The sequence below is a fragment of the Papaver somniferum genome, chromosome 4 (genome assembly GCF_003573695.1).
Source record: "Papaver somniferum cultivar HN1 chromosome 4, ASM357369v1, whole genome shotgun sequence".
NCBI classification, from domain to species: domain Eukaryota; kingdom Viridiplantae; phylum Streptophyta; class Magnoliopsida; order Ranunculales; family Papaveraceae; genus Papaver; species Papaver somniferum.
In genome coordinates this window covers 77,768,855-77,796,339 of record NC_039361.1, presented here as the reverse complement: position 1 = coordinate 77,796,339, position 27,485 = coordinate 77,768,855, and the positions used below count along the sequence as shown (strand labels likewise).

General features: G+C 36.4%; 2 protein-coding genes and 1 pseudogene across 2 annotated transcripts; all 3 read right to left on the bottom strand.

The window, feature by feature from the left end:
• Positions 1-1,377: 1,377 nt before the first annotated feature.
• Positions 1,378-4,674, bottom strand: LOC113275956. The gene is made up of 3 exons (XM_026525542.1): positions 4,182-4,674; positions 2,651-3,975; positions 1,378-1,868 (listed from the first exon to the last, which is right to left on the bottom strand). The coding sequence occupies exons 2-3, from the start codon at positions 3,388-3,390 to the stop codon at positions 1,649-1,651; spliced, it is 960 nt and encodes a 319-aa protein (XP_026381327.1). The 5' UTR covers positions 3,391-3,975; positions 4,182-4,674; the 3' UTR covers positions 1,378-1,648.
• A 660-nt stretch (positions 4,675-5,334) lies between these two features.
• LOC113272722 lies at positions 5,335-6,665 on the bottom strand (annotated as a pseudogene).
• Positions 6,666-7,096: 431 nt separating this feature from the next.
• On the bottom strand, positions 7,097-10,537 carry LOC113275957 (NAP1-related protein 2-like). Its single transcript, XM_026525543.1, has 10 exons — positions 10,246-10,537; positions 9,387-9,509; positions 9,222-9,272; positions 9,002-9,073; positions 8,749-8,862; positions 8,595-8,656; positions 7,904-7,964; positions 7,611-7,667; positions 7,448-7,498; positions 7,097-7,363 (listed from the first exon to the last, which is right to left on the bottom strand). Exons 1-10 carry the CDS (start codon positions 10,372-10,374, stop codon positions 7,310-7,312), a joined length of 774 nt encoding a protein of 257 aa, XP_026381328.1. The 5' UTR covers positions 10,375-10,537; the 3' UTR covers positions 7,097-7,309.
• Positions 10,538-27,485: the final 16,948 nt, after the last annotated feature.

Below are 27,485 nucleotides of genomic sequence, written 5' to 3'. Positions count from 1 at the left end.
GTCATTTCACTAACGCTAATTTTAATCATAGATTCAAGCAAATTTGTGCATATGTGTGACATCACCTTTGTTATCTTAGCCTAAAGTTTATTGATTAATTTTCTTAGTTAAAGAAGATTCTTTGTGAGATATAACATCGAGAATATATTACGTAATCTACAGGAAAAGTGTGCATCCAAAAAACGTTTCAGTCGATTTAAATATGAAACAAAAGAAAGTACGGAAAAAAGGTTTCATCTATGTCGGTTTGAATATGAACCACAAAAAAAACACAAATATGTAACATTATTGTAGATTTCATAATCTAGACAAAATAACTCAACATGAAAATTCAAAACAATCGAATCAGTAAAAAGAAAATCGAAGAATTTGAAGGATCAACTGATAAATCAAAAAGAAAGAGAAAGAAACTTGAAAAATCGAATTTGAGTCTCTGATAACTGATTCGACTACTACGATTAGCTTAGTTTGAAGATGATCGACTGAAGATAATCAATTTGAAGGATCAACTGTAACTTCTCTTCTCTACTTCAATTCTATGGAAAAGCACATCGGGTCTCAAAGACTGAAGATGATCAATTGTTTAGCCATTAAAAATCAATCTTCATATGCAATTCGAAAGATAAACTATGATTGGCACCTAAACTTTTTTTGTATTGATAAATCTTCAATCGCGTGAACCATAAAAATCTAAGGATTTGATGAAGATCTGGATTTGTCTCTCTGAATCTGATTTCTTTGAAGAAAATCTCGATTCTCTAAAAGATTTTTTTCCGCCAATGTTTCCTTTCAAACAGTGAAAATATATAGGTGAGTGCAGGTTTAAAATTTTGAAAGTATTAAAAACTAGTAAATCTAAAGGCTTCGAAAGAAAATAATGTTTTTGTATCATTTTTATTGCAGAGGACTATGTATACAGTATTATGTTTGGAGTTTTAAATTTTAATCTAGAAGTATGGGAGTTGAAACTAACCTATTATTTTGAAACGGATGAAATATGAAAGTTTTAAATTTAATCTAAAAGGTACAGGGGTTTTAATCTAACAGATACAATCACCTTGGTGTTTTACACCATTTTAGGTTTTTCTTTTGCTTATTCTCTACACCCTAGAGGTCAGGTTCTTGACCCCCTCCAGCTCTTGTTTCTTTTTTGCTTTCTTTTTCAATAAAATTTTCTCGCGACTTGGATTAAAAGAAAAGCAGAAAAAAAATCAATTACAGGAAGTGGTAATAATTACAACAGGCCCCAAGAGATGCACACCCCTCGTTGGCCTTCTAGCAAACTTTGCAACACAGTCACAACAACCTTGTTACTAGTTCTATTGACAAAATTAAGAGACATTACAATACAAAATGGAAGGCGTAATCTAGCTCTAATTTCAATAATTAGATTTTACGCATTTCGTTATCAGTTAGATGAGCTAAAACAAGGGTTGTTTTTTCTCCATTTACATCTATCAAAACAACCTGAAGTGTGACTACTGTAATATCACATGCAACATTGGAGAGTCAACACAGATCCAATGTACCGTTCGTATGCTAACCAGTTTTCAATTTCATATATGTACAACATTTGAGGAGGTTAACTGGAGATGCAAGATTGCAATGGCTAGTGAAAAAAATTGAAGGCCACTCACACAACAATCTATCACTTAGCAGTTTGATCTCCATGGCTGGCAGTTGTAGCGGGAAGGAAATAAGGATCTTTTCCTTTTTGGTAAATATTGAATAACTGCTTTGAGTAACTTCTAGCCAGCCTCTTGCAGTCTTCAACCGCTTTAGAATCAAATATCTCCAACTGTTTCACAGATTTCTTTAGGTCACCTTTGCAGTCCTTATCCATTAAGAACTTGGCCAAAGTAGTAACCCTGTTAAGAGAAAATATCAATTAAGGACAAAAGAATATGAAAAGAGAACACCAAGAAAAGATTATATTGTTGATTCTTCTCAATTCGATTTTGTTTAATGTTCTTCGACATAACTATGGTATTTCCTATCCTATACAGGTGCACCCACGAGCAAGAAGCTCTGTAGCTCCCACTGTTCACCTAACAACTACAGATATCTGGGGAAGCCAACAAATCTTATATCTGACAGTTACGGAAAAGTCGACACTAAATTTTCTTGTGCTGCCCAACTCCGTACATACAAAGTCTGCGGTCAATATAAAGATTGAATTTTCATATTGACGAGTGAGGTAGTGTCGAGGCCACTTAAAGCTATTTGCAGGTCTCCACTAACTATATTGAGAATTTACAACCACAAGTTTTCAGTAACGATAGGAAGTGCTATGATCATTACTCTTAGACGGAGGATCTGCAAGTAATAATTCTCTAACTACTGCCAAACTGAGAGGATACCTCTCTAGGGTAAAGCAAATGTTAGACGAATTGCATCAGTTGAGATATATGATATGGCTAACTAAGATATCAAGAAAACGAACTATGAATACAGCAGCAGAAAATGAAAAGAGTCTGTGCAATAGATTAGGCAATTGAACATAGACAGTATAAAAATGTAAACCAAAAAGTTTTCAAAAAATTTGCAACATTTGAACAAGCCCATCTGTAACTGCAAAACAATACTTTCTTCCAGTTCAAGTATAAGTTAACTGGAAGTGAAGGAAAAGTGTAGAGAATTCTTTACACACCTGAATGCATCGCTGCAATGGAACAGTCCCTTGGCTGATATTGCGTCTTCAGATACATGCTGTCGATAGAGAGCACAAACAGCTTTTAAACAGAGTTCAGGATTCTCTTCAAATGAAGAAAGCATATCAGCTTCAAACTTCCATTTAATCTCTTGGTCTTTGTTACTGTTCCAGCTATTCATCGGCATCATATCCAAAAGGTCACCAAGAGAATTCTTCGGATCAACAGAACTATCAGAATCTTCAGATTCGCCGGGACTTTCACCACCGTTATCCGAGACCAAGTTCAAAAAAGGTTTCTTACTCATTCCCAATTGATCTTGAGATGATGATCCATGTTGAGATGGTCTCTCCTCAACAAAGCCCCAACCCCTCCCTTCTTTAACATTATCACCCCAATTTAATAAATGTAAACTTACAGAAGAAATGTTCACATATTCAGACTCCGACTCATGATGCTTATTGATGCTAGCGTTGTACACATTCAGCACATTCTCTGCGGGGTTCAACTTGTACACATGAGAATCCTCCCTCACTCCACTGCTGGTTTCAGCATTAGGTTCGTTCCTGGTGTTTTCATCTCTTGGGTTTACACCACTTTGAGTAACTTCATTCTGCAAACACTCTTCAGGCTCAATTATCTTTTCAGAATTACGCAACTCTGCACATCTCAGTATTGAACTTTTCTTTCCATTCCTCTGGACTAGACTCTCCAACTTCGAATGCGAGACTCTGGACATCCCGCGGCTGTTGAATTTTCATTTTCCATCCTCAAGACTAGACTCTCCAACTTCGAAATGCGAGACTCTAAACATCCCATTGTTGAATTTCATTTTCCATCCTCAAGACTAGACTCTCCAACTTCGAAATGCGAGACTCTAAACATCCCATTGTTGAATTTTCATTTTCCAACCTCAGGACTAGGCTCTCCAACTTTGAAATGCAAGACTCTACACACCCCGCCATTGCTGAATTTTTATTTTCCATCGTCTCAACTAGGCTCTCCAAATTCGAAATGACACATCTCAGTGTTGAATTTTCTTTCTCCATCATTAGAAATTCACTCTGCAAATCCGAAAACTTATTCCTCCAATATTCAGCTGCATCCTCATCTCCAGCAGCAGCCTTTCCAGTTTATTCCTCCGCATATTTACTCCGGAGTTCAGTGAACTCAACTTTTTTCTTCTGGAGCTCCAGACTCTCCGATTCAACCACAGGCTCCCTTATTTCTGCTAATGATTTTAGTTCTCCAGAAGTTTCCGTTCTTTTGACTTTTTTCCTCTTCGTCCCAATTTTAGCAGAACTACCTTCTATAATTCTATCAGCTGCATAGAAAATTCCCAATTTGTTACAATGCAATGATTCTTACTATTCCTTTGGAGAACTTAACAGATAAACTATGAAATTTCTCAATCAGTCATCAAAATTTCTAACATTCAAGCAAACAGAAACGAACAACAACATAAAAAAAAAAAAAATCGCTAAAACAAAGATACATTAGAGAAATGTAATGTATGTAAGAGTAACTCACAGTCACAGGTATGATTAGTAGGTGGTTGAACTCCTGTCCGGTCATCTTCCTCCGCTAGCCGCTTCTTCTGCCATTTCAAGCATTTTGAATCCCTAGTTTCTATATCGCTATCAGCTTCATCATCTCCACTTTTCTTCTTAAGCTTCTTCTTAGTTTGGATTGCAACATAATAATTGTAATGTTTTTCACAATATTTATTATCAAGAGCACTACTATCATCAGCAGCACCACCACCAGAACTCCCCATTCTAAAATTCTTGCATCTCCATTTTACATTATCAGTCCTACAACAACGCTGTTCATCAGGAGCGATGGAACTCAGCTGATCAGGAGGCAGCAGACTCAGCTTCTTCATCTTCTTTTTCTTCTTCTTGGTTAGATCTAGAATTTCACCAGCCATTTTCTGAGTCTTCATCACGACAAGATAATGCCCTAAAAATCACTTAAGAGGAATACAGAATGGGATAAAAGTACAACTTTTGTGAAGCTTGAAGTGGTAGTACAAATGTACAATACTAGTGAAATGGGGTTCTCCTGTATACCCTTTTAATTTTGCCCAGGGCTTTCTAGACATGTTCCTTTATTACCACCGTACAAACTGTAAAAAATGTTTCTACAGCTGTAATAAAGTTAAAATAAAAATTCCCCTCTGACTAGTTTGCCCATTACCTATGGATAGATAGGCTGCCCAAACCATCATTGGATCTCTCCTCGGCCAATTTAACAATACAGGTGGTTGCAGACTAGTGTTTGATTGACTAGACCTACTCAGGCGCAGTAGCAGGATGTAGTGCATTTTTTTTTTCTGAAAGTTTAAATATTGAAATAGACCAACTAAAAATTACATGAGGCTGAGTATCCTGTTGACTGTCCTTATCTCACTGTTAGGTACTGAAATACGGGAAACTTCCAACAGGTTGTTCTCCTATGATTGTAATTGAATTACATTTGAAAGTAAAAACTGCTCTAAAGCAACAAATAAAAAACTTGGCATCTGTTTACAATGTTGTTTGTGGTGACCTTGACTCCTTGCTTGCTTAGCTAACACATTTGCTACTTTATTACTACTCCTATGAAAAAAAATAAAAAAACACTCACAAGACTTCGGAATCCTTGGAGCTTAATTTCTCCACTATCGTGTTTGCTAGTCCCTTCGCAAACTCAATTTCTCCTTTGCAATCTCCTTCGGGCCGAAAATGGTGACAGTCCATGCTTTCTGCCCGCTTTGCTGCTTCTAGGATGTAGTGCATTAAACACTTGAAAGAGCACAAATGAGGTAGTGCATTCCTTTTGCCCCTTGTTGAAATATCTGTCTTTGTGCTAATTGGATATTGCATAATGAGTAATATGAATAATATCTTCGGGTCTAGAAGGTGGATGCGTTTTATTTCTCAACCTAAGTGCTTGATAATCTTTGTAATAGAAACCTCTATATTTTGGTTTCTCTCCTATATCTGTTGTATACTGAGGTAATGGTTCAACCCACTAATCTCCTTCCAAGTTATAAAAGAATGCATAAGAGTGTCGACGTCTTCCTCCTGTTGGTCTCACCACCCTATGTGTTGCACTTTTGTACTTGTTGTTGCTCAGCACCTTCAGTTTGGGTAGTCATGCATTAGTCTTATTTGTTATTTTTATTTATTAGCAGGAGGAAAAATGGTATATATGGAGCTAGGAATAGATGTACCTGAATAACATCACTTATGTTGACAATGATACTACCTTTGATTGGAACTACTGGAATCCATCCTCCGTCCTTGAGAACTTCAAGACCTCCAACATCATCCTGAAACACAAAAGTGAAACAATTTCCATCTTGGTGTTCGCTTAAACCGTTGCTTTCGGTTTCTGTTGCTGGATGGTAGCTTAAGTTCGCCATGAAATCCCAACTTCGATCGAGGTTATACTCATGGAGAAAATTCGGAGGAAGGTTTAAACATTCGTTCAAAATTCCCTCTATAACTGACCCTGTTTTGGTGAGGTGGGAAAAAACTTCTTGCAACACTTCCCTGGTGAATAATATCGCAAAGATTATAAACACGTATCTACGAATTATTGGCAATGGAGTGATATGGCAGGCATGTAAATGTGAACAAACCTGAACTCTGGCGGATTGTCGGGGTATATATTCTTGAAACTCGATTTCGAGTGAACATCAACAAGTACTCATTCTGACCTGCAGTAGGATTAACTTGGCGGCTATAACTAGCTGGAAGAGGTGCACCAGGAACAGGACTATACTTGAGCTTCTCTTCATCAGGTAAATCAAAAAACGTTTTGGAAAGATCAAGTGCTTGGCTCATTAAACCTGCAGAAACACCATGATTCACAATTTGGAAGAACCCATACTGAGAAGTGAGAACACGCCTGATCTATGACCTCTTTGATTTTCTTCTTCTTGGCATCTAATTCATCTGGATCAACTTCATTGTTGCTAAAGAATGGAAGGAGATCAATTGTAGGGATCCTCTCAGTTTGAGGCATAATGTGGACACCAGAAAAATCCTCCTAGACAAATATGAAAGTTTGGCTATGAATATGATCTAGAGAAACACTTTCGTCAGATGGCTATGAAAAATAACCACAGGTTTTTTTTCTTAATTTTTTTCTTAAAGTTGATGAAATTGCTGCTTTCCATCTCTTGGACAGAGTGAGGGAGTAATTACAATCAAAAAGATTTTGACCGACTGTTTCAAGGATTTGGTAGGTACAAGGGCAACCGCCTAACTAGCTAACTATGGATCACCACCATGTGAACTAAGAATTATCTACCTCAGCTGCAGATTAGTAATAGCAAACAACTCTATGACTCCGTATAGAGTATGCTCGGAGACGAAGGATCCCAATAAGATGTCCCATAAACCATTTCTGACAAACAGGAGATATACAGTGCAAATCCAAGTAAAAAATAGAGCAACCACAAAAGATAAGGAAAACTATATAGCTCATATATGTAAAAAGTAGTAATGTATCGACAAGATTTAGAAATAACTTTACTCCTATTACTTGATCATTTTGTAACCAGATAGATATACTAGATGCACATGACCCAAAATCAGAGCATATAGCCAAAAGAAAAAAGAGCAAAAGGAAAGCTGAAAACATCAGCCAGAACAGGACTATCTCTATCATTCCTCATCGTCCTCATCATCATCGTCCTCATCATCATCGTCATCCTTTCCCTGATGATAACAAGTGACAGTTAATTTTAGGAATAGCACCAAGCATTATCTAAAACATTTAATAAAGCATGCCTATATAACTACCTCTTCGTCCCCTTCTTCGCCTTCCTCATCATCAAAATCCTCATCAGCTTCCTGTACCAATGAAATTCAAGGTTAGGAATATAGAAAATAACATAGGCGAGCTTAAAATAACCGTTGGCTAAATATAAAAAACAGAAAAACAATAAAGGTGCCAGTAACTTACATTGTTAAAATATTTGAGGGGATTGGGCCATAGATCCTCTTTGATAACTTCAGCCACCTGCAACACAACGATGATATTCGAAACACAGATGAGCTAGAAGGATGACAAAGGAAGCGATAACCACTTGCTTAATTGATATACATATAGCCTGGGCTTAGGGAATTAACAACTGAGGGCAGAAGGGAAGACTTCCACCATTCGAAACCAGTGATTTTCTTCGTTAGGGTATACATGTGGTAACATCATAATGAAACTTACATGGGCCTTAACTTAGTAAAGGGAAGAAAGGTTACCTCATCATGAAGAGCTTCTAAAAGGGTTTTGTCTTGATCGTCGCAGAACCAGGTAAAAAAGCTGTAGTTACAGCAAATATAGGATCAGATAATGCATCACCATGCACGTAACTAAAAATCATATAAAACTTCTTAAAAAGTTAACTAGACGGCGAGTAATACTTATTTAGCAATATAATCATCTGATGAAGATCAAAATTTGTTAAGTAATTCACAAATTTATGGGTCCAAAAGATTGAAACTAAGCATTCGACAAGTGTACTGACACTATTGTGTTAAAATGCACACAGCAGTGACAAATTTCTCGCACCAGGAATTAGTTTTTACTATACACAATCCTGCATCTTATACAACCGATGCAAGCTTAAGTTCGAACATATCAGCTTGTTAACTGTTATAAACCATAACATATGAGAAACTATTTTCAACCATATTATACTAACACATCCAATAATGCAAGCAATACATAGAAAAGGTATGGCTAACTAATCTGTTCCTATTTTCGCTTAATCAATCAATAGACCAGACGATGATTCAAGTAACTTAGAAAAAATAATGAACTATAAATTGAGACAAAATCTCCAGCGGACCTTCCAAGAAGAATTGGACAAACAGCTTCAAATCCCAATGAAACCTAGTGCAATTCACAATAAGTTTGCAAGAAAAGAAGCTAGGCATGACAGTAACAAACCTTGTATCTTCATGTGAACGCTTGTTCCCCTTTTTCTCATGATTGACTCCATTTGAAATGTCCTAAAAAAGAAAAGTGAAAACCATATTAGAACATAATGTGCAGGCAGCAGGTATAGTGGGCCACAAGCACATTTTTAGAAGTTTCTTCTTACCATTCCCTCCTTCCAGTTGATTTTTGTGCCACTTATCTTGGTTGTGCCTTCGTCTGAGAATAAGAATGACTTTACAAGACTCTCATTTTCAAAGTATGGGTTCTCATTGAAGTTCTGAGACAAGAAGAACATAGTTAATGAAATGTATAAAATCATAGAACTAGTTAGCTAATCTCGATACGGGAATAGCAAATATAAAGTAGTAGCATTCAAACAAAGAACAAAACAACGGACTAGGAATTAAGATACTCACAAAGGTAATCGAGTACCCAGATTTCACATCTTTACAATCTTCAACATCCATAGATTTTAGATACTTAAATATCTGCGTCGAATGAGAAGTGGCAGATGTGAGTTTCAAACATTAGCAAATTAAGACGCGAGGTCTCTACTACTTGTTCAAGCCCTTCAAGGAAAGTAAACATGCAAGTATTTAAACTCCAGTCATGTAATTGAAGATAAAAATGCAATACCTTCTGGTCGTCTTCGTTTAACAGATCACCAAGTGCAGGATGACTTAAAAACTGTAAACAGTAACATCGTCAGGGTCCCGATAACAGAAATGTTAGTTACACAATACAAAATCACATAAACTAGTGAAGAAAAACTGAATATGTAATAGAGAGAGTATCACGCACAGCAGTTAACCAAAAATCAGGAATTGATTTGATAATCTCGTTCCTTTTATCGTATACAGGCCTCCTGATTAAGGTATACTTCTGCTCCACTACCAACACTTCATCACTAGCTTCCTCGTTTACCTACAATGCAGTGATGCACCACCAAATAGACAGCAATCATAGTCAAGCATTATTGTACTTTAATTTTTTATAACTCAGCATAATTTTTCATCCATAAAGCAACATATATTGAAAAAACAATAATTGTAACCATGGCTTTTAATGGATAATATATAATGCTTCTGCTAACATACAAGTAGAAACATCACAAAAACGTAATTAAGCATGTTGTTTTGAGTATTTCTTGTAATAGTATCTAATTCTTCGCACCAACTCAAGAGAAGGTTTTACAATGTTTAGAAGAAAAAAAACTCAAATTCCACAACCCACTACACCCTAAACGCCTTCCTCCTCAATAGTTAAAATAGAACTCTAGCCAGTGTATACTACCTAATCAACCTGGGTCTTTCATTCAGTCAGCTCTGCAAACATCGTTTGCGACCTTTCCTAGCTAGAAGGTTTGTTATATACAAACAATTAAACACAAAACAGTAAACAACCCATGAAACAGAGAGATTCACACAAAAGCTACTACAGCAAAAAAAACACAGCTTTCATACATATGTTAGAGAATAATCAGTGAAAAATTCCCACAACACAACATACCATGAAGATAAGCAGAGGCAACAAAAAATAAATATAAAGAATTGAACCACAATAAACATCATCAGTACACATGCACTAAAACTTGAAGCTGAAACGAAATCAAGAAAATACAAACAAAAAATCAACGGCTGGCTAAGAAAAGCTTCTTCACCTTTTCGAGCTCATCTTGTATTTCCTGCAACTTTTCAATAGACAAAACAAGCTCGCCGTCAATGTGATCTACTTCTTCGACCTCAGGTTTCTCTTCAACTTTCAATTTCTTTCCTTTGTCTGCACCCATTTTTTTCCTCACACCAAAAACCCTAACCTTTCCTCTCTAAAACCCTAATTTTGTCAGTGAGAGAGAGACCAACGAATGAAAACAAGAGAAAAAGAGAGAGTGAAAGTGAATAATAAAAAATTTCTAGAGAATGTAGGGGTTTTATGGTGGCCTCTCTTTTATCTTATGGGTACAAGAATGTAGCAGTAATTAGAACAAGAGAAGTGTGTAACTATTAAAAAGTGATCGCTTTGGTTGTAAGTTGCGATTTTGGGCACTACTTCTATGTGGGACCGACCTTTTTATTAGATCAGTCACCGTTTATTGAATTACAAGATTAGGATGGATGGATGTGATTTAGTTAGGATGTGTTGACAAAACCCTAACCCTAGGAAGACCATTCGGGACATAAGTTAACTATTTAGAGGTGGCTTGGGCCTCTGGTGTGTTTGTTGACGAGCTTGGGCTTCTGGTCTGTTTTTTTATTATTATTTGTTGTTTTTTTTATGTCCTAGATTAGTGGTCCCTAGAGTCATACTACATCCAAACTCCTTAAATTGGAGTGGATTTCAACAATTACAGGGTTCGAACCCCTACCTTCGTAGTGGAGGGTGCATGGCAACCACCGGACCACTTTGGTGATTGGCGGCTTCTGGTCATCTTCTACTTGTTGTCTTTTAAAGACAATTGGTTTGCGCTGTGAAATCTCATATAGCGCAACTTCCCTAGGCGACAAAACCAGATGTTACCCTAATCCTCAAATGTAGCTTTTATCTGAAGTTTATATACATTGTCTATTTTATCCTTTCATATATACAATGAGATTTGAAGACAGAAAGACTTTCATTTCTCCTCTTATGTGATTTCAGGTCCTCTTTTCTTCAACTACAGTGACTAAAATTTCAATAATAAAATTGATAAGATCTTTTGTTTTTAATCGCGTTGAAGAAAATATTTTCACAATTGTTTCATGATTTACTTGGGTAAACCAAAAAATTTGTTCAAATTACATCAAAAACTTCATTGATTCGATCGGAATCGGTCAACTTCATAATCATGTTCATTCAAAATACAAAAAGAACTGTCTATTTTGAAATCCAGTTAATTGAGACAATCATACTTCAGTTAAATTCAAAACTCACGTTTATAAGTGGAGGTTTCACTGAATTTTACCATGAAAACACGACCAAGTTGAAGAAACTGTGTAAGAACGGTGCATCATCAAGCAACCCGAAAAACAGAGATGTCATGTAAAGAAGACTCATTCACGGATCAGGTAATTATATAGCTTGTATTTACTAAATTAATTAATACTCTCTCCATCCCACTATTAAGTGTCCTACTTGATTTTAGATTTTGTCCCACTAATAAGTGACCTATATCACTAAACAATGAGATATTTCTGAAATTATCCTTTTAGTTAATTATAAAAAAAATATAAGAAATATGCATAATTTGATAGGCATGTTTATATTCGTTACGTAGGTGTTTGAAAATGCTTTTCAATGGTATGAAGTTTACGAACATCTGCGGAGTAGTTTGAGAGATAAATCGTTTCTAAATTTCACTAGTTATTATCCATAAGGGTATAATTGTAAAAAAATGCTTAAAAGTACCCTTTTCCTTGCTTGCCTTAAAAATTGTGCAAACTTAAACTAGGTCACTTAATAATGTGACGGAGGGAGTATAGTTTTAGTTTGAAATATGTTTCATATGTTGGGTCAATCACAACTTATGGTACTAGTGCTAGCTTCAGTCATTACGTAGGATTAACTTAACCAGGAGCTCTGATACAACTTGCTTGGGGAGACTTACAACTCCGAGCCGCCATGCGCAATACGAAACCTACACAAGCAATGAAACACAATGTGGAAATAGTAGAACTATGACGATATAAGAAGCAATCATACAACACTTGGAATTATGTGGAAAAACCCCTCCAAGGTGAAGAGTAAAAAACCACAGGAAAATCTTCCATTATAATCCAAAAATAGATTACACACAATTCTCCCAAATTGGGGTTACACTCTTTTTCAAGGTTCATATAACACTTGGATATCAAATTTTCCTAATTACACTTACCACTAGGGTGAATCAACAATTCATTCACCTAAATAGGTAACACTCACTATCAATTGACAGCATCAAGAGTAAGAATACTTACTACTAGGGTTTGAACAAACCCTAGATTTTCCCCTTTGAAGATATGTGGAAATTGATGGAACAATCTTCACCACATTAGCCAACGGACCCTTAGATAAGAACCCTTCTTTTTCCTCTTTAAGATCAACTCAAATCTCACCAAAAAAATGATGGCTTCACTCTTTATCTCCTATTCTCACTGCATCCCTTTCTTTCTCTTTTACACGAACAAGAGAAGGTATCTCCTGGATGTTTCAAAGTCAAACATAAAACCTAACTAGTCACATGTTAGGCAAACTCCCTAAATGGTTAAGGGGATAACCATGTGTTGGATAGAATGGTCATTTTGACTGGTGAGAACTATATGATATGAAAGGAGAAAATGGAAGATTGGTTATATTGTAGATGAGAAGACGAGGGTACCCAAATACACCATAATATTTTATTTATCCACCTGTAAGTCCTCTACCGAATATGATCGTCTATGGACAGAGTCGAGACAATACGAAAATTCGGTCCACACTTCGTGTGATTGTCTATGGATACGAGATTGAGACAATACAACAACAAGATCACTTGTGTGATTCGCTATGGATACAAGATCGAGACGATACGACAACAAAGTGTGTACTTGATAATAGGTTCGGAAATAACAAAAATTCTATAGGTTCAATATCAATTATTATGGAGTTAACGTACTTGTGTATTTTACTTAATTATAATAACAATTATAATGCGGAAAACAAAGTAAAAGACACAGCAAGATTTTGTTAATGAGGAAACCGCAAATGCAGAAAAACCCTGGACATAGTCCAGTTTTGAATACTCTCAGAATTAAGCCGTTATACAAAATTAAATACCAATTTTTTATAGTTGAGACCAAGCAGACTACTCCTAGCTACTTAGTTCCCTCAGTATCCATGTTCCTTCGACTTCTAGAGTCACCCACGTGAATAGCAAGTCCTTTAAATCGTATTCCAAACAGCAAAAGAAGATTCTGTTTGGTAACTACTCTAATCAATCTTGCTAGAAGATATGTGAGTTTTTGACAAAGGCTCTTATGTTTAGTATAATAAACTACTTTTTCTGGTTAGATCAATCTATCCAATAATTACAGAAATAGTCAAGTTTAGATTGCACCCAATCGATATTGATCTCAAAGAGAAACTATAGAGAATTCCGATCTCACGCAACTAATCAATCAGATCTATCGAAGATAAACTGATTGTAGTTGGATCCCAGACGATAAGGTTTTTGCACTAAATCCACAAGATAAGAAAACTAATGAAAATTCTTCTTCGTCTTCAAATCTTCTTTTGCCTTCAAATACCTGCACAACATTGAATCATTTTGTGGTCAATCACTCACAAAACGGAGTCTGTTAACAATGGATTATCATAAAATTTCTTTAGATCTAACAACAGTTCTAAAGATCTCGTCGATACTTTGATCTAGTCTGAGTGAATCTTATATCAGAAGAGAAGATTCTCAAGAATAATCAAACTAGGTGCAATCAAAGTTTCAACAACCGTTAGTCAATCAAATCAATAATCGGAGAATATAATAACAATGCAATTATCTAGTTTCCACTAACGGTACTCGTATAGCTTCTTGATCCAACAGAAGTTTTTAAACGAGCAATCGTAATAGATTTCACCTAATTATGATACTTTTCTCTCTGAATAGACGGCTCCACCATAAACAACAAGAAATGAAGTTTTCCTGGCTCTTAGGATAGTTTGCAATAAAGGCAAACTTAGGTATTTATAGACCAAGGTTGTTTGGACACCAAGGAATTTCCAAAACCGAAAATATACTTAAGGTATGCAAATTCGGTTTTCCTAGTTCCAATAAATGCAGTCCAATATTTTCTGAAATCTCTCATAGAAAATATCCAATTAGTAAATGCACATTACTAATTTTTATTCTCTAGAGCTATGTATTAATTGCTGGTAATAAAAGCATATAAAACCAAAAACCTTAATTAAAAAATTCTTAATCGGGGATCAAACTTAGCCAATTCGTTTGATACAAAAGAAAATGCATCTTGCATCTTACGAACTTTGCATCCCCGTTGAAAGTGTCCTTTATTACCACAAAAATAACAATGTTTAGTAACATAAGGAGTGTGAGTTTTAATGAACCTTTTTATGGAACCTCTTGCATTGGAGATCGACGAGTTTTATGCTTCTTCATCTTATCTTTGTCCAACGTTGTTGCTTTCTTGGCATTGACAGAAGTGCTTTCTTTGATAGCTGCACTTCAAGAGTCTGGTTGAACATGATTCTTAGGCATGACATGCTTTACTTCTTTATAATAAATAGGAGCATCTTTGACAACATTGGAAGTCTCTGGTTGAGAAGAATTTGTAGCTTTGACAAATTTTATCTCATTGTTATCGTTGGAAGCACTTGATTCCTTATACCCCAATCTTCGTGTATCACCATGATATCTTACTGCTTCTAACAATGAGGATACATTGTTTGTGCTATCATTGGACCTTTTCAAGTACAAATTTTCTTCTTCCAACATTTTGATTTTATCAAGAGCACCAGCTAGTTCATCCTCAAGGTGTTTTTCTCGCGAGAGATATTGACCTTCTTTCTCTTCAAAACTCTTTTGTTGAGAATTAACCCTTGCTTCAGATTCAGCAAGTTTCTTTTCCGACAAAAAAGAGATCTCTTCGAAGATTTTCACATTCCAATTTCTTAGAATTTAGCTCGTTTGTACGATCTTTGAGACGAGAATCATTGGTGCGGTAACCAGTATAATATCCTTGAAAAAACCTCTTCAGTTTCTTGTTCTCACGACAAAGAGGAGTCATAACACCAAGAAAATCTGAAGTTTTCAGTTTTTTATTTTTCAAATTATCCAGTAGTTTAGAGTATTCTGAGATATCCTCTCTACATCTCGTTCAAAATCTGAGTCATCATCATCGAAAATTTCATCCAACCCCTTTTGTAGATATACTTTCCAGTTGTCATTAGTTTTTACATCATTAACAAGATTAACCTGTCTAGTAGATTCTCTCGAGATGATTTCATGAAGATCTTCAGATATCGATTCGTATATTCCATCATCAAGAGTTAATTCAAAACTCTTGGTACCTTGCTTTACGTAAACTAAATCATTCTTAAGTTCAATAAAACCCATTTTTAGATTCCAGACTTATAAGTTGGATTGCGCCAAACACATATTGTTAGATCTTTTCGTGTTTTCCTGCTCTGATACCAATTGAAAAAACGAGGGTACCCAAATATACCACAATCTTTTTGTTTCAACCCATAAGTCCTCTTACCGAGTGTGATCGTATATGGACAAAGTCAAGAGAATACAACAACTCGGTATTCGCATTTTCTGAGATCGTTTATGGATACGAGATCGAGACAATACGACAACAAGATAACTTGTGTGATTGACTATGGATACAAGATCGAGACGATACGACAATCAAAGTGTGATACTTGATAATAGGTTCGGTAATAACCAAACTCTATAGGATCACTATCAAGTATAATGAAGTTGACGAAAAGTGAAATTTACTTTAATTATAATAAAACAGTTATAATGCGGAAAAGTAAAGTAAATGGCATAGCAAGATTTTGTTAACGAGGAAACCGCAAATGTAGTAAACCCCGGGTCCTAGTCCAGTTTTGAATACTCTCAGAATTAAGCTGCTATACAAAATCTAAACCAACTTCGTATAATTGAGACCAAGCAGACTACCCCTAACTACTTAGTTCCCACAGTATCCATGTGCCTTCGAATTTTAGAGTCACGCACATGAATAGCAAGTCCTTTGGATCGTATTCCAAACAGCAAAGGAAGAATCTGTTTGGTAACCACTCTAATCAATATTTGTTAAAGATATAGATGAGTCATTGACTAAGGCTCATATGTTTAATCTAATAAACTTCTTTGTCTGGTTAGATAAATCTACTTTAACTACCGAACAAGATAGTTAATATCGTGTATGGGTATCGTATCGGTCGGGTCCTATATGCATATACAAATGATAATATATGTTTTTATAGGCGATATATCATTAGGATTTTTTAATATTTATTATTTATCAAAAAATATATATATTGATATAACCATAATAAAAAATAATAATTGTAGTAAGCATACTTCAACCTTACAAAATAATAGGTGGTTGATTAGAGCCTTATAGTATAAAAAACAAACCAAACATTGAATGTCTGTTAGCCCATCAACATCACATTTATAGTAATTACATCCACCATAGTCATATATGAAGTTACCAAAATTAGTGGAGTTACTTTCTTGAACTAAAAGTTCAATAAATCATAATCAAAAGACAAAATACGTTAGTGATATATTAGTGTACAAGTGAAACCTATATTATCAATGTACAAGTGAAACCGATATATCTGTCTGTATAGGACGATACACGCGTTTTTATCGTTTCTCCTTCGTATCGTCGATATTTTCAATATCTTAAAGATTTTTCTCCGATATCCTATAAAAACCTTTAATATCGGCATGTACAACCGATATTGACTAACTTGCTACCGGAATAGTCAAGTATAGATTCACACTCAATCAAAATAGATCTCAAAGAGATATATAGAGAATGTCGATCTCACGTAACTAATCAACCGAATAAATCTGATTTTAGTTGGATCCCATCCGATCAAGGTTTGTGCACACAATTCATAAGATAAGAAATCCAATAAGAAATCTTCTTCGTCTTCAAATATTCTTTAGTCTTCAATAAATTGTACAACACCACTTGAATCTATTGTGATCAATCACGCACAGAACGGAGTCTGTGAACAATGGATTATCACGAGATGTCTTTAGATATACAAATAGTTCTAAAGATCTCGTTGATACTTCTATCCAGTTTGAGTGAATCTTATATCAGAAGAGAAGATTCTCAAGAATAATCAAACTAGGTGCAATCAAAGTTTCAAAAACCGTTAGTCAATCAAATCAATCGAAAACTATAACACTACAATTATCTAGTTTCCCACAAACGGTACTCGTAGAGATTCTTGATCCCACGGAAGTATTTAGATAAGCGGTCGTAAGAGATTTCACCTAATTAGGATACTTTCCTCTCCAAATAGACGGCTCCACGAGAAACAACAAGAAATGAAGTTTGCCTGGCTCTTAGGATAGTTTTCTAGAAATGCAAACTTTGGTATTTATAGGCCAAGGATATTTGGACACCAAGGAATTTCCAAAACCGAAAATATTCTCAAGATATGCAATGAATGGAAAAATTCGGTTTTCATAATTCCAATAAATGCTTGTCCAATATTTCTGAAATCTCTCAATAGAAAATCTCCAATTAGTAAATGCACATTACTAATTTTTATTCTTTAGAGATTTGCATTTAACTGCTGGTAATTAAAGCATATAAAACCAAAAACCTTAATTAAAAGATTCTCAATTTATTTAGGCACATGATCACCATTAGTACTAAGGAATAACTTTGAATAATAAATGATAAGAGTTATTGTTCGTGTTCAAAGTGCATTGACATTTTTCACTGCAAATTCGTATTTCATAATTACATCGATTTGCATTCTTGGAATAGATTATACCACACTTACAAACACGTTTAGAATTGGTTCACTTGTATTCCGAGACTACTATGTGATTGATCAATTACCAAATCACATACATAGGTTCAATCGGTTCTACCAATCACTAGGATCGGTTATTCCTAATTATGGAAATACTTGTGATCGGTCACACCAGTCATTGTGATCAGTTACACCAGTTACAAGGATCGGTTCCATATACACATGGTATTACTTGTGATCGGTCACACCAGTTACCAGGACCGGTTACACCAATTACAAGGATCGATTACACACACTCATGATCGGTTACACCAATTACAAGGATCGATTACTTAGGATCGGTTACACCAATTAATAAAAACCAGCCATACCAAATCATAAGTCAGGCATTGTGATTAGTTATACAAAGATACATAACATAAGTTAAGATTGGTTCTACCATCTCACACATATTGGTCATCCAAATATTTGCAATGAATAGCCGGACCAATAAGCCTAATGATTTTCCTTTCGATTCACGAAACAAGTTCATGAATGTACTTCCTTTAAACAAATGTAAAACATTATTTTCTAGGATGAAATCTTTACCATAACCCATTCACATAATCATAACAATATATACAAGATTATGTCGATGTCACATCTACGAAGTTCAAAAGATAAGCGTTATACTTCGTAGTCTAATTCCCCAATATTATGATCATGTCACATCACTGGAGTATTATACAATATGTACAGTATATACAGATTCACAGTTATGTTTTCAATATAGCACGTCTTGAAAGATAAGTTAGGAATGAAAAAAGTTCAAGTCAGTATTACTCACCTCAAGTGGAAGGATGATGTCGTCATTGTAGTTCGCCACTTCTTCACATTCTTCAGGTCTCCGGAGTAATACTTGTATGTCTCAACATTCCTAGACTTTATAGTCTAACCTAAACGAAGTTGACTCTAGTATTTAATCAAGCGACTCTAAATGAGTTTTGATACTAAAATATGACAACCAAACTTTACATACTAACGCTTAGTGAGTTCAACCGATCTATGCTCTAACAATTACAAAATAACTCACTCTCCATACGCTTGATTCCAAGTTTCAACATCACAATAACCTGCATATATTCAAGAAATAAATATCGTTGTTGACATTTGAATAACAAAAGCTTTTACTCCCCCTAAAAGAAAGATAGGTAAATATTCAATCCGAACATCTTTGTTATTCCCCTTTTGTAGTAAGAAATACTACATATCAATATGATATGTTTCCACCCCTTAGTCAATGCATTACTTTTTCGTTAGATACAATGTTTAAGCACAATTGTCCTTTCCTAATGATTAAAAATCAGTTGTTTACTCCATATATTTCTCCCCCTTTTTGTCACAAAATGACAAAGGTTCGAGAAAATAAAGGACAAACCGAAAGGATCTTAAAAATTTATAAGACTTGTACAACCTATAAGAGTAAGCACGAAGGTTTCACATATTATTTTAGATAACCAATATTAAAACCGAAACTACAAAATTAATTTAGTTTTAATATGTTATCAAGGAAACAATTTCCCGAAGCACTTTTCGCTATAGTCCAACAAATCGACTAAGAAGATTAATTCTATTGTTGAAACGATTGCGTATGTACAATCGTTTGTTTGGATAATACCAAAATAAAAATCAGAATTAACTTTATCTTTCTTATCAGGCTCTAATTATTCAGACAATAACTTAGACCTTTCCCTTTAGACAAGATAAACATTAAGTTAGTTAACTAGATTTTCTTGTCAAGGCATTCGATTGGACTTGAATAACCAAATCCTCAAATTGATAAGTCTTACTAAGATCATAATTAACTTAGTTTCTCTTATCCGGAATCAATTGGACTAAACAAATGAACCCGTAGTTTTGTTAAGCCTAAAACAATAGATACAAACAAAAATAAATTGACTTGAAATTGCTTTTCTTAACCGGAAGCAATTGAAACAAATATATACATTACAGCACCACAATTGCACTGAACTTCGTTAACTAAAAACACTTGATACCCAATAATAAAGAAGATACTAAACCATAAGCCAAATAAATTGACACTGTTTTTCTTAACCGGGAACAATTGAGTCACATAAACAATCCATACACAATAATGGAACATATTAATTGTACCAAAATTTTGTTAAGCAAAAGCAAAATATATGCAATATAAACAGGCTTTTCTTAAACAGGAAAAACAATTAACTAACAAATAAAATCGTACCTCAATTTCCGCATCCACTTCTTCCCAGAAAGTAATATCATTAAGCACAGGTTCAAATAAGAAGTCTCCCCATGTGTGTTGTCATCCTCTCGCAAGAACAAAAGAACAACAACAAAAGCAACCTTTACCAGAAAAAGGTTGAATCGGTTTTCAACTAATGCGTGCCAATAACAAAAGTTGAAAACCCGAAACACATATGTTATTCTAAACACTTTTATAAACATAAATTGATTCAACATACTATAACTTTTCACATTTGAGTTTCAATCGGAACACCTTACGATTCTTTGATAAAGCCTACCAACATGGGCTAGAACTTAATCCTGCTAAATAAAAAAGTCACAGAAATCGTAAGGGAAACACTATATGAGATCGAATATTAAGGTTAATAAAAACCGAAATCAGACATCTCATAAAAACTAAAATCACATAGCAAAAAAATAAACATCCATACACAGGCTATGTAATCAGAAACTATCACATGAATTTTTTTTTATAAAATAATAGTTTTATTCATAAATAATAATATTGATAGTTTTATTCAAAATAGACCTTATACAAAAATATTGAAATAAATCAATACATTGATGTATATTTTCTGGATCAAGTAACTCATTATATGACTTAATTCATAGAGGTGCTCTGATTGTTCACTGAGGTTTCTTCAGTGTTGAAGTTCTTGAGTTTCCTCTTTTCTTTCAGCTGATTGAGTCGCCTCTTCAAAAGATTCACTTCCACGGTCATCTTCAAAAGATTTGACTCGAGTCATTCCTCATTCTTTACAGAAGCCTCCAATTGTTCACGAGCAATTTCAAAATTTTGCATTAGCATAAACATGAGATCAATAGATAATTGATTCCTCTTATGTTCTTTTGAGAAATAACACTTAATCTCAGAGGGGAGATAAGTTTCAAGCTTCTGTAATTGAGAATCAATATCAATAGTATTTTCACCCATCTTGAACAACAATCTAATTGTAGAGAGAAGAATCGGTTCTTAAGATGTTTTATATATATCAAATAAAACTTAGTTTCCAAGTTTTGAAACACCTAGATAAGGAGGTATTTTATTTGGATAAAACAGGTGTGAATATACACAAGTTCGGAAACAAAGTCAAGGAAGATTTCCGAAATATTACTGTCAAGAGAGTCCTAATATATCCTGTACAAATTAATGATGAACTTACTTGGTAAGGACCGAAAGTATTACTCTAAAAGGTGAAAGAATCAATTTTTATAAAAATACTTAAGCGGTTTATGATGGAGATAGATCAACTATATATATTATATATCTCATATGTTCCCTGGTGCTCTTTTAAGAACTTCTCCATTTATTAAGTCGAACACAAATTTGAGGAAGTTCCGATCAACAAACTTATAGTTGTTGAAGTGAGCTCTCAGTGGCTAAATATTACACAATCTTGATGTTTTTGGACATCTTCTTTTTTTGAACAATTCCAATAATAGGTTTCACACATTTGTAAGTCACAACTTGAAGGATCTGATTTAACAGATAGATCTATTCGAGTACGAATAGGATTACAAGTGTGACTATAAACCTTTTTGGTCATGAGTTGAGTAGTACTCTTAGATCGGCCTAGTTTTTCTTTGGAATACAATAACATTTTTAAATGAGACTGTTTCTTTGATCCTGATTTGGACAGTCGATCAAAACTAAATGATCTGAAATCATTAGTTTGCGTGCATTTAAATTGATTTTTGTCACTGTAGGAGACAGTTCTTCTTGACCGGATATTAGTCAAAGGATCATTTTTCGAAACACATCTCTTTTGATTCTGGCAGGTGGTTAGTCTGTTTGAATCAATATGTTGTTTATTAATTAAGGGATTCCGAAAGACAGAATCACATATTCTAGTCTTAACTAATAAATCTTTTCTGAATTTAACATGATTGTCGGAACTTTCAGATTCATTTTCAAGTGGAATCAAGACTATATTTTCATCTTGAAAAAGACTAGACGTGATTATCATCATGTTAGGGGGTTCATGAAATGCAAGAGTTTCTTGGAGCACAATTTCTTCATGAGACCCGGTTTTATCAAAAAATCTTTGATAATCTTTTTGACATATGGATAATATATATTATCTTTTAGATTATATTTTTCAGCAAGCTTTACGAAGAATTTAATCTCATCACTGTCATCTGAATCCGACTTGTGCATCACAGGTGTTTGTTTTCTTATTAACTCATAATGATTATGTTAGAACACTGCTCGGTCGGACTCGCAAGCGTTGCTATCTCAAGCTTGTTTGTCAAGTTTAGGTGTCGAAACTATAAGACTTGATTTATAATCTACTTATAGCTATGTCTCAGATTAAGGTAGAATGTGTAGTTGAGCTTTAGACTTCACGTTGTTCATCGATTGAAGACGAATATCTACTAAGGGGAGCTTGGAGGAACTTCATCAACAAACCGTATGTGGATACTTGAACTCATCTATCACTCAGAAGTCTATTTTATCTCCCATTGAGACTAAGTCGTATAGCTATATAGACTTTTACATTATACACATTTGATATTTCGAGTTGAGTTTAACTCGCTTATATCTTTCTCAAAATATGTGTTGGAAAGCTTTTCGTATTAACTACGTTCCTTATTATTCTTGAAAAGTTTAGTTGGGAACAATTTATTTGTTGCAAACTAAATAATGAGTCAAAAGATGATCATGTGAAAATCGCCTTGTAACATATTACATGATTTGTGTGAGACAGTCATTTGATGTAGACTCGAAATGTTTCGTATTGATCATTCGATCACTTGAAAATTGCTTATAAGCTAATAGTTTGTGTGAGACAGCTATTGTCGTCTTCTAAGAATGTTTCAATGATTGAAATGGGAGTTTTAAACAATTATTCATTGTCTAGATATTGCACGGTATGCAAACCCATATGCAAACTGTTGTAAGAATGATTCAGGTTCGAGAACCAAGTATGCATACGTGTATGCGAACGGTTTTAATCGTCAAAGTCCGGGAAATAAGTTTGCATACCCATTTGCAAACGGTTTCACCTGAATTAGGTTTGGAACGACAGTATGCGTACCCGTTTTCAAACTGTCGGAAAAGATCAAAGTCCGGAACTTAGGTCTGCGTACCCGTTTGCAAACTTATGTGGTTAAGTTCTAAAATCGGTTAAGTATGATTTCATACTCATGAAGAAATACATTTATATATTAAGGAATACAATTTTTGCAAACTGTGGATAAAGTGTTCACGAATTGTTCTTGTAAATCAAATCCGATTTTGCTTCAATTATGCCTTGTATATTTCTATGAGAATATAAACAATTGAACAACTCTATGATTAACACAATAAGATTCATCTGATTATCATTTGATCTGGAAGTGTTAAGATGAATATGGTTAACACAAAAGTGCTCATATGGCTAACTTCGGTCAATTGTTATTAAGGCAACTCAATATACACGTTTAATTAGGTACGGTTACCCATATATAAATGAAGGTATATTTCATTTGTGTGTAACAAGCTAAGAACATCTAACAGTGGAGAGGTATTGCTTTGGTTTTAATCAAACTTAGCTTGAATCTTAAATCAGGATTTCATCCAACGATTAATATTGATTGCTTTGTGTCAAAGTTATCAAACCCTGATTTGAAGACTATATAAGGGAGAACTCTAGCAACTGGGAAACCTAATCCCCACACCTTTTGTGTGATAATAGTTGCGACTAGAGTCGATTCTCCTTTAACCTAGGTTTTTCCTAAAACCATTATAGGTTAACGACTTAAAGACTTGTTGATGGTGGTTTTTAGATTAGGGTTAAAATCGTAGAACCTTGCATCTGATGTGACGTCACTCTGCAAGGAAGCGGTGTCGTGAGTGCCAACCTCTCCACCGACATATTTATTGAGCCGTTCAATATATCTACATGAAATTTATCCAGACTGGCGAGTGTAACAACCATCCCAGATGTCATGTAAATTTCGGCGCCTTGCCTATATTTAAGTTCCTTTGAATGACTTCTATGCTATGTTCTCCGGCTGAACCCTTAATGTTGATATGGCATGACGATTTGTGTTCACTCGCAGCAGAGTAGCACGAATCTCCAAATATCAAGGATAAGATCTTTGCATAATCTATTCAATCAGAAAAACATGTTGCTCTCTGGCAATGAACTTAAAATAAATTTGTGTCAACACATAAAATTAATTCAATTGTCCTGACTAACTTGCATAAGTTAGGGTTTTGCGCCTCGCGCAGTATACCAGACCTTGCTTGTCAAAATTAAGCCTAGGAAAACTAGGTAATTAATCCGTCATGGATTGGTAGGTGCAAAACCTCACCCAGAATCAGAAAAACGGGGAGTCACAGCAGCAAAGGAAGGCGTGGACATACTTTAGGCCAGCTGGCGCCACTTTCCATTGGCCACGTCCCATCCTAATCCGACCCTATTTCCCTCGACCAATCAGGTCGCTTTAAACTCGCTACGCGCACATAAGTTGTGGTTGGGCCCATGCTTGCTGGCCCCACTTCTCATCGACCAATCGGGTCGCCATAAAGCCGCCACACTCTCGCCATAAGTGTAGCCACGCCCATGCTTGTCCGGCCCCCCTTTTCGTGGACAATCAAGTTGCTCTAAACTTGCCACCATACATTAAAGGCCAAACGCACCCTGCCGCGCCACCATACTAACTGGCAAGCCAAACGTGCCCTGCCACGACAACATATTGATCGGCATGCCAGCATACCACTCTACCGCGGTAACATGCCACTCTGCCGCGGTAACATGCCACTTCATGGCAACCTGCCATAAATAGCCACCACACGGCAACCCCTACTCTTGTGGATGTTTCCACACTGCGGCCTTGCCATAGTTCCTTTGGCATAGCCATGGCGCCATTCGCACAAAAGTATCCCCATGTCGCGGCCGCATTCCACACGCGTTATTTAAGGTTTCGACATGCCAAACCCTAATTTGGGCAAGTTGCTACCAAAGCCAAATAACATTTCCCATAGCAATGGGATTGATGTGGCAACATGTCCAATGTTTCTACGCCACATGTGGGTCCAACACCACGGCGCCAAACCCTAGCATTGTCCATGGAACCAAACGCTAGCCTTGGCCATGCCACCAAGCCCTAACTTTTGTCACAGAGCCAAATCTTAACTTTGGTCGTGTTACAACTGGCGTGGCCATGCCACAACGCCACTGGCACACTGCTATGCCACGGCTACTAGTATGCCGCCATGCCACGACTACTAGCACGCCGCCATGCCACGACTACTAGCACACCCCATGCCACGGCTACTGGCACACTGCTATGCTACGGCTACTAGCATGCCGCCATGCCACGGCTACGCCATTGACATGCTGCTATGCCATGGCTACGCCACTGGCATGCCACTAGCATGCCGCTATGCCAATGGCGCCACTCCGCTATACAACAAGATCAGGAACGACTTCTCCAAAATCGGGGCAAAGGAAATCAGCAACCCTCCTGAGTTCACATAGACCCTCTTCCCGTCAGGAGCTGCATGATTTCTGGGGACTTCGCTCACAAAATCGTGCAGTCTATGATGAAACATTTATGTGAGGTTCTTTATTTCTCCAAGGCGTGGCGTCAAGACATATTTACAGCCCTCAGCCGCACTGCATCAGGAAAGTAGCTTTTTCCAGCCAGGGAAGCCGTTCGCAAACCCCAACCTCTCCTGGAAAGCACGATTGATAGATGGAACCGGTAACTCCTAACCACTATTCACTTGAAGGATGTCGAGTTTGACAACGCGCTAATTGACGCGGCCTCCGACTTCAACATTGTAACCGCCAAGGCTCTGAGAGTTGCAAGGGAAAATCAAACAGAAGGAGCGTATTCTTTCCCATGAGGAGAAAAACACGACTTGCCGACCAGCATTATTGGTGACGTCTTCCCATATGCCATATCGTATCAAGTCGTTTTCCGAAGTCAAGGGTTAATAGCTCCCTCACTAAAGTTCTCTCCCGGAGCCGCTTCAACGTTCTCTCCAGAAGTCGCTCTGCTTCAACGTTCTCCAGCAGCGGATCCGCTTCAACGTTCTCTTCGGTAGCGGCTCCACTTCAACGTTCTCCAACAGCGGCTCCGCTTCAACGTTCTCTCCAGAAGTCGCTCTTCTTCAACGTTCTCTCCAGCAGCGGCTCCACTTCAACGTTCTCCAGCAGCGGCTCTGCTTCAACGTTCTCTCCAGAAGTCGCTCCGCTTCAACGTTCGTTCCAGCAGCCGCTCCGCTTCAGCATTCTCTCCATAAGATTCTCCGAGATCCGAAGCCGAAGCTTCAGCGTTTTGCTCCATAAGCTTCAACGTCCTCTCCAAGAGCCGAAGTCGCTTCAACGCCTCCTTCCTCCCAAGGATCGTGTCGTAGCCTCCACTTCTTCCTGCCAAGGATCGTGTCATAGCCACCACTCCTTCCTTCCAAGTTTCGTGCCCGTAGCCACCACACTCCTCCCTGTCAAGAATCGTGATCACAGCCAGCCAAGCATCGCAGTTGTGGCCACTTTTTGATCCATCTCGCCAAACCTCGTGGTCGTGGACAGTTTACTCGCTTACGCATCTAGCCGATCCATTTACTTCCATGGACGCCCATGCAATTCCAGCCAACCTATTTTGGTTCCCACGACGACGTAGTCTTTTATGATCACATCTGCTTCCAAGAACTGTTGCTGCTCGTTTGTCGGTACCAGCCAGAGCTTTACCATAGCAACAACCACTACAAAGTTTCACGTGGAAGAAGTAATAGAGTCACCATTACGGATGCAAGATGATGTTTTTATCGTGGTCAACTCACCGACCATACAAGATAGAAACATGTAAACTACACTTGGGGACTGAGGCTCTACACGGGATCCCTTCACTGTCAAAGCTCAGAATATCATCACCTCTCAGTCTGGAAGGCGCCTGCAACACTTTACGAGGTCGTGATGAACACGCAAGTGTGACGCATTTTCACCCATAAAACATTAGCTGAGACTCATTTTATCACTAATAAACTTGTTTGTAGGTATTTTTGGACATTAGACATTTTTGGAAAAATCAGCTCGAAAAGTTGTTAAAGGCACCCCCGGAGGGCATTTATTATTCGGACTCTCACTGTTGGTTAAGGGGCACCTCAATTACTAAGAGGCACCTTATTTGTTAGGGGGCACCTGCTTTACTATTCAGCACCCGCTGCTATTC